Below are 13,443 nucleotides of genomic sequence, written 5' to 3'. Positions count from 1 at the left end.
ATGGAGCTCTATTTAAATGTTCCATAATCACGTGCAAGGCAGGTGACATAATTACATTAGTGTTGTATTAATTGCTTCCTCTAGAATTTTCTTCTGCCATTGAAAAAGTATATATCGGAAGCATCCACATGCATTTTCCTATAAAATTATTCATTTGTCAAGGTCACTAGGGTCAAGTTCAATGAATGGTTAGGTCGAATGTTTGGTTCTGTCTTGCATTGTTTGAAACCATGTGGCCAGCCTAATATGCTCTAAACAGAGGGGTATGTAGGTGTGTTGTATGGCTTCCCAAGTGACGTGATGCTGTCATTCTCTTCAGATGGTCATGCACCAAGACTCTTCCCTGACCCAGAATATGGTCTCAGCTGAATGTACATCCCTGATAAAATCTCATTGTCCTGCCCAGAGAGATGTGGGGTCACTGCAAGGGGAGCTGGGTCTCAAAAGAGGGTTTTGTGAATGTCAGTTGTCCAGGACACCCACAAACAGCCCTCTTTTCTATGAACCTAGTTCTCATTCCTGCCTTTTTGACATCTTTTCTACTAAAGTTCTTGGATTCATGCATTTGAAAAGTCTGTACCATTTTTTAGTACCCTACATGCCCCACATACAACCCCCTGCTATTTGTAATTTGAGTCAACAATTTTGAGTGATTGTAGCTGGGTTATTTCTATTCTAATCTCCCCCACACTTTAGCTCAGTGGACTGGTTCTCACTAGACATTTCCTTTGCCTGGGAGATCTGCTCATCTAGAAGTGAATTGAAATTTTTGCAGGTAATATTGCTTGCATGAAATTTCTAATACCGAATCAAAGGAGATCGATTTGAAAATGATAGCCAGTCAGCAACAGTATTTGCCTTAACTCCAGGATACAAAAATGAATTGTTTCTCTGCAGGTATTTCTTCTTTCCCATGTGATAACAGCATTTAGATATTTAAAACTACCAAGCAGGGACTGCATTATCTCTCTCTTTTTTTTTTATTTGCATATTTTAAGTCATGTAGACAGAGCTTAGGTGTCCTGTTATTGTCTTTAGCAAATGGAGATGTGGGTTTTTTAGTTTTGTCTTGGTTTGAGTTTTTATGTTTTGTTTTTGTTTTTGAGATGTGTTAATCTGGGTCATTTAAATAGGCCATCCTGTTTAAAGTCAACGAGTACTTGAAATTGACTGTGAATATGCTGTTTAGCAAATCATCTTTGAGAGTTTAAAAAACATAAATTTTCACATGGTGTCTTTTGGTAAGGGAGTAGGGGGAATATAACAGTAGCTAATTGTAACAGTGTATTAATGCACTTTAAAGCAACAGAAAGAAATGGGTTTTGCTTGTAAACAAAGTTCTAAGCTGTGACTGCTGTTGCCCAAAAGGCATCCAAAGCAGAAAGTGTCTGTGATGGACAAGCTGGTCAGAAGACATCTGAGATCCAGGCTAAAAGCACCAAGAAAAAGCACCTGGATAGCCCCAGGCTAGGACTCGCCTTTAGAAAATTCTTTAGGCATAAGGTCTGTATCTTGTTAAACTAGGAGGGAAAAAAAGAACCCTGGTCTTTGCCACACAGCATCCATACCATACTATGTCCACCCAGCTCTGCTTTGGTGAAGACAGAGCCTTGGATAACTGAGATCATTAAAAGGGAATTAAAGATGATGTGAATTGATTTAAAAAAAAAAAAAATCAGTGATTTTTTTTTAAAGTCTCCATAGTTATAAACATTTCAGACTGTTTTCATCCTAGTGTGGACCAGGGTTCTGAGATTATTCTTCTAACCCAGTGTTTTTTCCAAATGTTGGTCGTTTGCATACCACTGTCACCATTTTAAATAAACTATCATTTACTTGATATTTTCATATTGAAATTGATCCATTTTGTATTTAAATATGTCTTGAAAAGAAACTTTATATCATATTGGAAAACCAGAATCATTTTTCATAGGAGGAAGGTAACCATTAATAAAGCTAATAAAGAAAGATATTACAATCTAGCTACCTCACTTGTGTTAAAAATGATTTGTGAATCAGATGCCCTTTCTAGCTTTCTTAAAAGGCAATTGACCAGTAGTAGAAAAACATTAAAGACATACCAGCATGAGGCTGAGACGTTACCTGGGATGTTATCAGGATTAAATGAGAGTTGGAAAAGGAAAAAGTATTTTCACTATTTAAATGTCATTTAACGTTATATTTCTGCACAACCTAAAACCATCTCTGACTCATCAGTGGTATGCTTCCTACACTTTGGGAAATACTCTACTAACCTCAAGATAACAATTTTATATTTCTGTGGCCTGTTCCATCCAACCCTAGTATTAACTAAGCTTATGCTGAACCCAAATAAAAGCCCAGGCAGAAAAAAACAATGAATGGAGGCAGAGCAAATTAAACTTCCATGTCCTCAGGAAAGTAGGATGACATTGAAATCAGTTTTGGAGATATCACTCTTCCAATATCTAAGATGCCCGTGTTTGTCTGAAACTATCAATTAAAAGGATCCCTGAGTTGGATCAGAGTGCTTGGAAATTTGTTTAAAATATTAACCATCATTCACCAAGTTAAATGAACATATTAGAAAACTTCCCCACCTGGATGTTATAGTCCCAGGATTGTGTATACAAATAAAACCTTCCTAGAAAGTTATCACAGCTGACTATATTTGCATAAATAAACTGTCTTACAAAGCCACCCTTCAATTTCCATACAGGCTTATTTTTTTTTTGGTAAAGAGAGGAGGGGGATGATAGATATTACAGTGGAGGAGAGAAAATTAAAAAGTGGTCCAACTGTATGTGGGAGACAATTTAGCAACTGCTAGTGAAACACATCAGATCTCGTACAGAGCCATCTAGTTTAACTCCCACTTGGACTAGGGGACTTTCCCTCCAGATCTGCATTGCATTATGACATTCATTTTATGCATGACAAAACTTCCCATCTGCAGTGTCTCTTACCATCCATAATTGGACCACCCAAGTTCAGTGTTATTATTTCTAGGGCTTCCCAAAATCGGTGGCCTCACAGCCTGCCACTAAGGTGTATTTGGGGGAAGGACAGAATTCTGGATTACTAGGAAGATATAGAGGAAAAATTCTTTTCTGGGATTCTGTAATACAGATATAAGGACTGCAGAGTTTTTTCTTGAGTTACATTTGGTGTATTTTTAAATAAATATAAATTAAGGTAAGGAGAAAATTCTCAAATCTTCTGAATTTTCATTTATTCAGTAGTTTGTTCTAACTCATTGGCTTTGAAAGTTTACTTCTTTTTCTCTTTTGATTATTCTGTTGTCCACAAAGTTAACAAAATAGGGTCATTAAGATGACCAGCCAGATTCTACCAAGGACCATTGTTGCAGGATTATAGCGTGTGTGATTTAAACCCTTGGATTTACCATGAGGTTTTAACCTAGGACAGAAATATGGAAACCCAGCCAAATTCAAGGATAAAACACCATCTTCTAGTTTTGCTGTAAAAAATACAATAGTTACTGATTCTGGTTAACCACTGGGTTCATTTCTCTACATCTCAATTTTCTTTCCTATAAAAAGAATTTTCTTAGTTTAAAAAAGTGTGGAAGGCTGAAATTAGTAAATAAGTTTATTGTTATAATAATAGGAGTGTCAGCTTTCTTTTGCTGAATTTGAATCTTTTCTTCTTGGCTTAAGTGCACACGATGCCTCAGAATCAAACTTTTCCATGCGTCTGCCAATGTTTGATGACAACGTGTACCCAAGGTGAGGCAGGGTTCTAGAATGTTTTTGCCACATCCAGAAATGCTCCCGAAGTATCAGCAGCAGCTCACGTGATCCCTGCCACCCATTCATTGTTTTCATTCTTGGTGAAATGTTGACATCTTACTAACACCTCCTCTCTCCCATACCCTAATGTGAAAACAAGATGAAAACTTATTAAGAAGGTAAGGTTATTTCACACAAAATCTGCAAACCTAGTAGATTAGAATTTCATGGGTAGGTTTGCCAGATAAAGTATAGAATACCCAGGTAAATTCTAATTTTGGATAAACAAAAAATAATTTTTTAGTACAAATGTAAGTATGTCCCATGCAATATTTGGGACATACTTATGCAGGGTTTTTAAAATAAATAAATAATGCTTTCTCATATTTTTGAAAAAGAAAGCAAGCTACTTAGTGAGAAGTGTGGGAAAGGGGTACATTCCATTCAACCAGTCCCCTTTAATTTAATTACCATTTAGAGCTAAAATAGTGCCAGGTGCACAAGACTGGAAGATTTATAACACAGAACTTTATGAGCTTCACCATTGTGACTTCACTGTCTATAAAATGCAGAGGTTATTTTAATTCTAGCAGTATACAGTTTAGTACACTTTTAAATGGAACTGGGGTTATTCCAGTATCAATGATCACAAAAGTCATTTCCCTACTTTAGTCCTTTATCATGTTTTGAACTTAGAATCTGCTCCTTAAACGACTCCCTTTTAGTACCGTAAAAGTCAGCAGAGACGATGTTGTGTCTTGCATCAAATAGTAAATTGATGTTGTTTGCAAACATCCTTTAGAGAGGCAATGAACTTCAAGGACAGAGCCCTAAACAGGAGCCAGAATTCCAGCTGTGAAGCCAGGTGGTACCTTTTATTTAGTGTTGGGCAAATTCTGGGCCTCAGTTTCCCCATCTGTGAAAATTCAAGCATTGGACCAGCTGGTCTTTAAGACTCTTTCCAGTATCAAAAATACTGTGAAACTTCCTGAATTTGTCCACACTCCATTTTTACTGCCATATTTTTTTCAGTCAGAAAATGTAATCAAAGATATGATGTCCCTAGAAATGTAAAGAGATTGAGTTGTAAGTCACTGGAGCAAAAATCATGAGAAGCAGATGATTGGTGTGAAGAGGTTAGGTCAGGTGGACCTGGTGTTAAAATGTTTAATGCCAATATTCACTCATGCTGGGATAGGTTGTCTCTATAATTCTCCCAACTCTTTCCTTATCTCACGACTTGGGGTGGGGGACAGGGTGTAGAAATTAACAGCCCCTCACAGAAGGAGTCAGACGTCCTGGAATTGGACCTCTGAGAGAAAGCCACAAATAGAGAGAGGGAGACAGAGAAAGAGGGAGAGAGGGAGGCATGAGGACCAATGAATGACAATTGAAGAAGTCTTAGTTGTGGAGTGTGGGGGGCTGCATCTAAATGTGAAGAATGGGGTTTGCAGATGCTTTTCCAGTTCAAGCCCCCTTCACTCAGATCTAGTCCAGCCGCTTTATCCTGTATAGCCTGTGTAGACTATGATCTCCAAAGTGGAGTATGGGGGGAAATTTTGAGAACTTCTATTTTAATTATCATTATCTCAACCCTTCTTTAATTTCTAATTTTATTAATAATACATGTTCATAATATATACGTAAAACAAATATGCTTGTATTGGGGGTGCATGTTCAAAATGTTTTACTGATGAGAACATAATCAAAACCATTTGGAGACCAGCAGCCTAGGTAAGAATTTCACATTCTAATAGCAAAGGGACTCTTACAGTCCCCTTGATTCCTAATGAGTTACTTATAACGAACAGGATTAGTAATGCGTCTATGTTTATTTTTTCCAAAAGGAAAACATTGACTTTTTCCAAGACTTTAACACAGATCTGCATACATGGTAACCTATTTGGAAAATATGGAAAATTACAAAGAAGAAAATTAACATACACATAACTCCAGCCCATGTTAGTAAAAAAAGAGAACTTTCACCTTTGAAATATTGAGATCATTTTGAGTTTTTCCCCTTCATTTCTTTTAACTCTATAGGGTGCTGAAAAGTCACCCACTGATTCAGCTGACCTAAAGTCAGACAAAGCCAACTTTATACCCCAGGAGACCCAAGCTGCAGCCAAAAATCCTAAAGGCTGCAACTCATCAGGTCACGTGCAATCTGTGACATCCACTGAAACAGCAAAGGAAAGTGCCAAGGAGAAATCGGGACCCACCTCTTCACCTCTAGGCAAACTGTTTTGGAAAAAGGTAAGTCTGGTTTTCAAGATTTGGAGAGTCCTTGGGGCTAGGATGACTGAAGGGATTATTTCCACTGGGCCAGTCATCGTACTCAACAATGTATGCAGTTTTTTTTTTTTTTTTTTTCTTCTCCAAAATGACTCAACTTGCCATTGAGTTGAAAATTTCTAATGTACTTCTGGAAAGAATGAAATGCCTGTCAAAACATGTGTTTCACGGAGAAGGAAAGGAAATGAGCCAGTAGAAATTTTCAGTCTTTGGATGACTCCAACTCATGGCGGAGGGTTGTGGTGTTTCATGATTTCCTTTTCCTTCTAAAACAGTTTGTTACTCTGCCTTCCTCCTGGTATCCTCTGAGCGCTCTCACCCTGGGGAGATAGACCACCTTGGGGGCCTCTGCCTCTGCTTCCCCCTAGCTGTGTAGAATCAGCCATTGTGAGCCACTAGGTCTTCCTCTCCTTTTAGAAAACCAGGGTGTCCACCAGGGCAAGCACATACTGTGCTCTGTGACAGGAAAATTCAAATCACTGTGTGATTTTTTTCCTCTCTAGAATTAGGGTACCTGAGGCATGTGCAAAGAAATGGAGTGGGTGGGGCTGAGCAATTCTGAGAGCTGTTCCTTCAGCATCATTGCTGAGCAATCAATCCCCAGGGCCACACGTGTTCCGAACTCTTGCCTGTTTTACATCTGGCCAAAAGAAGAGCAAGAATTCAGGGGTGAGGGGGTGGAAATTCACAGAGCTGGAAAAAATCTAACTTACTAATTCGTGCCACTTGGCGAGTCAGGCAAAGCAGATGATAAATACAAATGCCACCGTGGTGACAGTTTTACTCTTGTGTCCAAAATCCAGCTGAATTTCTGAGCCTGTTTCCTGTCTGTTTCTTGTTGTACAAAAATCTCCCTTCTTGGTTCTTCCCAGAACACAAACTCCAATATTTCATGAAAACTTTGGATGACATCAGTTGACATTCTGTTCTAATCCTCTTGCTTCACCAACCACCATTACTTATCTTAAAATATCTTTTGCCAGCAGTATACTGTACAGAACAATTCCCAAGTGAGTTATATGTGTATATAGGTGGCAGGGGAAATGACTTAAATAACCCATATTTGAACATTTTCATTTAAATAATTATCATATTTATATATAAAATGCATTAGGGAAAGTAGAGCTAGCACATTAAACTTGAGATTTAACATATATTTTGCTCAAGGTGAGACAAAATGTGTTTAGTTTTAAAAGGAATCCAATGAAAAGTGTTACACAAATAATGGTACTGATATTAAGTAAGTAATGGTAAATTAGGGCCCTCCAAGAAGCAAGACACCAAGACAGAATTAACATGCAAAAGATTTATTGGAGAGAAATGCCTGTGAAGGTTTAAGGGGAGGGGGCAGAAGTAGGTAGAAAGAGCCTTCAGGCCACAGTGAGGGTCTGACATCTGGGAAGAGAGAGGAGGAAGGAAGGAGAGCAGGTTGGAAAAGCCTCAGACTGAGGGAGCTGCTGAGAAAGACTTGCCAGGCCAGTGTGGAATCCTAGAGACCAGATTGCCCATCTTGGGAGTCCCACACTGGATGGGTATGAATGGCCCTGTATCCCACCATGCTCGGTCATTGGCAAGAGCCATCAGAGAGAGCAGGGCTTCATATGAACACTGCAGTGGGAGCTGAAGGCATGCTAGGTGGAGGCTGTCCTTTTTGCAGAGAAATCAGAGCAGTGCACATCCATGCCTACTACAGATGACACATACAATATGGCAAAAACCGTAAAGGCTATGGGCAAATAACTGAAGTTTCAGAAACAGTGATGTAGTGGTTAAAAGTTTGGAGTCAGACAGATCTGACTTTGAGTTCCAATTCATCTCCAGGAACCTCAGTTTCCTCATTTGTAAAATGCAAATAAGAGTACCTATGTCATAGAGATGAGGTGAGGATTAAATGGCATCATGCTGGCAAAACCCCTAACACAGCACTAGCACAAAAGTGGCCAACGACCGGTCGCTGCTACCTACGTCATTTATTTCCTCCATGCTCAGGAGGGTTAAGTAAATAACCAAGACAACCGCTTCATCTTTCTGTACTTACTGTCCAGTTTGGGAAAGCTACTAAGCTATTGCCTCCTGTGCTCCTTTAATGTTTGGAATCTATAAGGGATATGATGTTTCCTCTTTGAAGTTCAAACTGTTCTCATTGAAAATAAAAGTCAGGACAATTTGACTTTCATCTCCTTAATGGTAGAATTTTATTTATTATTATTTCAGTCTCACTGTCTTTTGCACTGTTATTTAGATTTATTTCTTTAGTAAATTATTTAAAATAATGAAGAAACTAAAAACCAAATCACCTGTATCGTAGTATCACATTTTTTCTACTTGCATTCAATCTTTTTTAGAAAGAAAAGCTCCATATGGAAGAAAACTATGAAAATTTTACTTGTTCCCAATATTTTAATCTTTTTCTTTGTGCTAAATTTTTTGTGCTGAATAGTTTGTGCTAATTAATAGGCATTGAAAAGATAGCAGTGAGCAAATTCCTGCCCTTTCCTAGTTTATATCCTTGTGGGGGAGCTTATATTGTAATAAAAACAAAATGAAGACCTTTGTTTTCTTTTCTTTAAATTGGAAAGATTGTGGTTATAAAATCACCCTTGTACAAATTTTGTGGTTTTTAAATTTATTTTATTTATTTTAATTTTAATTTACCAGTATACTATGTAGTTGATTTTTGTGTCCTTTTACCAATTCCTCTTCTTTCCCCCTCCCTCTCCCCCCCATAAACATATCTGTTCACTTATCTTAACAATTCTTAAGTTCAAGGAATTTATGGTTGTTGTGTCTTCTTCCCCCTTCCCTACCATTTATTTTGTTTGTATATTTATTTATTTATTTTTATTAGATCTCACAATAAGTGAGAACATGCAGTATTTCTCTTTCCGTGCCTGACTTTCACTTAATATAATTTTCTCTAAGTCCATCCATGTTGTTGTGAATGGTAGTATTTCATTCTTTTTTACAGCAGAGTAGTATTCCATTGTGTAGATGTACCACATTTTCCTCATCCACTCATCTGATGATGGACATTTGGGCTGCTTCCAACTCTTGGCTATAAGTAATGGGAGTACAGGTGTCCCTTGAACATGATGATTTTCATTCTTCTGGGTATATTCCCAGCAGTGGAATAGCTGGGTCATATGTGGATCTATCTGTAATCGTTTGAGGAACCTCCACGCCATTTGTGGTTATAAAATCACCCTTGTAAAAATTTTGAAAAATACAAAGGGAAATGCTAGGAACTTCTTACATTTTCACTGGTAACTAACCCTAACCTCTCTTTATTCTCTCTTAATTAAGAAGCTGTTAAACAAATTGATTTTAAAGTGTACAAGTCTGTAGTTATAAACACCAGAAGTAGATTTTTCCCATAAAGGACTGTAGATATGAAAGTACAGGTTACTTTGATTTATAGTCTTGATGGCTAAAGTAGTTCTTATTATTAAAAAAAACAACACAAATAACCTTTGAAAAAATTAATGTCAAATTATATCGTACTTTTCCCAAAATGTTTAAAGTTCAGTTACCTGGAGTAAACAAGCCCTTTATTGTTCTGGCTTAATTGGGTTGCCACTTGTCTGTGACATTAAGAAAGTTATTTACCCTGTTTGGGTTTCTTTTTCCTCATCTGTTGAATGAGAGGGTTGGGACAGATAAACTTGATAATTTTTGTACATGGCAAATCTTGCATAACAGAATCAGAAAGATTGGAACTGTAATCCCGGACAACATACTTGGCCACTCAGAGCCCTGATCTTCTTATCTGTAGAATCAAGACCATGTTTATCTTGCAGTGTTGCTATGAGAAACCAATCACTATACATACAGAGCACCTGAGACATAGTACGTGCTCAATGGATATCATCATTTCTTCAAGTATGATCATGACAAAATGGCTATGTGTGCTTCTGGAGCCAGTGCCACCCTAAGTACAAAATAAGTACAAGACTCATTTGCTATCAAGGGACAAGAAATCCATTTGAAGGAACATGATACTTATGCATGCGCACATGCGTGTGTGTGTGCACATGTGCATGTCTGATTAATGATATATTTGGAATGTCTTCTATATAGCCATTTTCCTGCTTTCCTTTGGGGGATACAAATGCTGGGGTAAAAATAATAATAATAAAATAATGGAAGCTCTGAAGCCACAGAGACATATCACCAAATCTCAGTTCTTATGGTTACTGGCTGTTTGAATTTTAGCTGATCACTTAAACCCTCAAGCCTCAGTTTCCTTAGGTACAAAATGGGCCAATGACATCTACCTTTCATGATTACTGGAAGGACTGAGTAAAAAAAAAAAAAAAGAATGTGCCTGGTATTCAGTGAGTGATAGCCCCATTCTAAAATAATGAAGTTTGCAATCCGGTATTAACCAATGGAGTACAAATGCTATGAGTGTTTAGAAAAGGGAACAGTCAGTAGGTCAAAGTAGAGAGTTTAAAAACTCTTCTGAATCATCTGGGTTATTTGTTTCACATACAGATTTTTATACCTTCCCATGGGGATTCTGGTTAAGAAAGTCTGGGCATGTATATTGCTAGACAATTGAGGAAGTACTTGAAAGATGGGGGGAAAATCTGGGTTTGATAGAAAACGTCTTAGGGCTACTGTGAAATCAGTGAACTCAGAACAGCTGTCACATGATCAAAATGATGCTTGTGGAAGACCTGCTAGCAACAGGAGATCTGTCGGTTTAAGTGCTTTAAAGAAATTTTCTCTTAAGAACTGAATGTGCTCTTTAAAGGCAAGGAATCCTTGCATGCAAATTTATACTAAGTTATATGCTGTTTAGCTCCTTGTTGCTAGCAACATGAATGTCCAGACAAGATCCTGTAGATTTAAAATGGATTTTTACTGCTGTTGTTAATGAAGCTGGACTATTTTTAGATTCAGCAATAGCCAGATGTCCTGTTCATTGAGGAAAACTGGAATTGTTTCTGTTTTTGAGATCTGAATGAGAATCCCACACTCTACATGTTCCCTGACTATCCTGGGGAGCTTAAGGACCTAGTAAACGCCTCTCCGCTTGCAGAGCTTTAGCTGCACTTTCAAATCATTCTCTTCTCTCACGCACACTGAAGTGAACTGCTCCGTCAGCAGTGTCATCCAGTTTTCCCTACTTGTCTCTGCAATTCGTTTCCTGAACTTGTCCCTGATTTGGAAGAATCAAGTCATCTTTCCTCCGCTTTAGAGGTTGTGCATCACAATATACTCATTGGCAGTGGAAAATAATGAATTGGAATCCAGGACTCCTGGTTCCTCGGCTCATAGGCTTACTGCTACATGGAAACATACAGAGAAAAGGAAGAAACAGTGGCCCAAGGCCTTCATCTGTCATTGTGTGTTGAGCATGGAAACCATGCTGGGTGCAAATACAGATCAAACGGGAGATCCAGGCATGGCTCAAAGAGCTGGTTCAGTGAGGATGCTTTAATCATCAGTCAGCTTTCAGGAAGTGTACAGACACACTCAGACCTCAAAGAGAGGAATGACTTTAGGGTAGGAGCAAACATTTAATAGATTTAAGGGAGATCTGCTTCCACTTCCAATACTGACTTGGAACACTAACACAAAGTACTTAACTCTCTGCCTGACACATAGCCCAACGATGTGGGTTGTTATCATTATTATTATCTTTGTCAGTATTGCTATTATTTTTCAAATCTGTACAGTTGCATCTAATGCATGCTAATAAGATGAAGGGGTGCAAGCCTACAGAGAATATTTATTAAGAAACAAAACACGGGCATCATGTAAAAACAAAACAAAACAAAACACACTACAAGAATCTCTCTTCAGGAAGGCCTCTGGAATCTGACCCTAGTCCTGTTTGTTCAAAGTTTTTTCAGAAACTTGGACAATGACCTAAAATGCACATTTAACAAGTTTACGACCTGGGTAGAATCATTAATGCAGTCCTAAATATAAATGATGAAGATCTCAAAATACTGGCACAATTGGCTAAAGTTAGTATGACCTAGAATTTTTGTTTTACAAAGGTCAATGTGCCACTATACTATAGGGATCACCAAGATTTTAAGTGAGACCACATCATTTCCTGCCCCATTCCAACTTTGGAACCTAATATAACCTAAAAGCAGTGTTAAAAATGTTTGTTAATAAGATGTTCAGGAGCAAACATACATTTGGCCTGAGCAAACTTAATGATCTTTCATAAGCAACATAGAATTAGTCAAGAAAAGCCTTAAATAAGTCTAATAGATCTGGCCAATGCCTCTTTTTCCTAACTTTCATAAAAATTGGTACCATTAATTAAATACACACTATGTGCAGACGCTGTGATAAGTTAATTGCTAATAAATATCAGCAATTTTTATGAACTGATGGACATAAATAAATCCATATCCCCACCCATTCTGCCTAAATAGTTCTAGGAATCCAAGACAGGTGATCATGAATCAGTCTGGACTGGCATATGACACTGTGGGTAAGCACCCTGAGTCACACTGCTGCCACCAGAACCAACAAGGAGAAGATCCAGGCCAATTTGTGCCCCCCATCACTGCCATTGGACCTCACAAGCCTGCCATAGTTCACCTGTCACTTGCAAGGTAGCAGGGAGGAAACCATCTCTTTCTATGTTATGCTCACTCTGGGAAGAGAATCCCACTGCAGCTGCTTGGGTCCAGGGCAACACCATTTAACAAGACCCACCCTCAGCAACCATACAGCCCCTTTTCTCCACAGTATACACCCAATTCAAGTGTAGCTGAGCTGGACTGAGTTACTTTACCAGCCACCAGCATCCTACCCAGAACCTCTATCCCACAGCAGCCCTGGAGGTAGCTAATTCACCTGGAGTTCTTATTTCCACTGGTGAATTCTCTTTCTGGGGTCCATTTCTTGAAATCTTTCTTCCCACCCCCACCCCATGATCCCTAAGGCTTTACTAGTTATTTACCAAGCCATCTTCAGATTTTTGAAATCTTTATTTCTTCCTCACTTTATACACCCTTACTTCTAGAAAAGCCTATAGATGACTGAACCGTAATTACAGACACTGTTCAAGTTATCTCTCCCCCACCCCAATACACACACCTTCCAAGAGGCTCAGCCAAGTGTGATTAACTTGCCCAAGGTTGTATAACCAAAACACTGAACTCAAACCTTACTCCACAGTCCATGGTGCTCTAGACTTTGGTTATGAGCAAATTTTCTCTTTTATATGCCAAACACTAAAAGGGAACTGGAACCTGGCCTCTCATTATCCAGTTTTGGATCTTTATATTACCTGGATATTTCAACAACTGCTGACATGATGGCAACACTTGTAGGCCAGTGTGCAAATGTTCAAAAAAGTTCAAAATGATTAGGTGTGGTTCTTGGACACAGCCCAAACAAACATTTGACATTGGTTACATAGGACAAAGTTATCTGCTTTTTC

The 13,443-nt window shown here is 38.3% G+C and overlaps 1 protein-coding gene across 6 annotated transcripts in view; it reads left to right on the top strand.

The window, feature by feature from the left end:
• BCAS1 (brain enriched myelin associated protein 1) overlaps positions 1 to 13,443 on the top strand; it is a 95,941-nt gene that overhangs the window by 50,099 nt on the left and 32,399 nt on the right. For 5 of the 6 annotated variants that reach the window (XM_063075764.1, XM_063075740.1, XM_063075758.1 and 2 more), the window contains exon 6: positions 5,775 to 5,987. In XM_063075764.1, coding sequence (XP_062931834.1) covers positions 5,775 to 5,987 — 213 coding nt within the window. Of the gene's footprint in view, positions 1 to 1,368; positions 1,504 to 5,774; positions 5,988 to 13,443 lie in introns of all 6 variants that reach the window. The other variant, XM_063075725.1, reaches the window with a different exon arrangement.

Source organism: Cynocephalus volans, chromosome 1 (genome assembly GCF_027409185.1).
Source record: "Cynocephalus volans isolate mCynVol1 chromosome 1, mCynVol1.pri, whole genome shotgun sequence".
In the NCBI taxonomy this organism is placed as follows: domain Eukaryota; kingdom Metazoa; phylum Chordata; class Mammalia; order Dermoptera; family Cynocephalidae; genus Cynocephalus; species Cynocephalus volans.
This window is presented reverse-complemented; position numbering and strand designations above follow the sequence as displayed.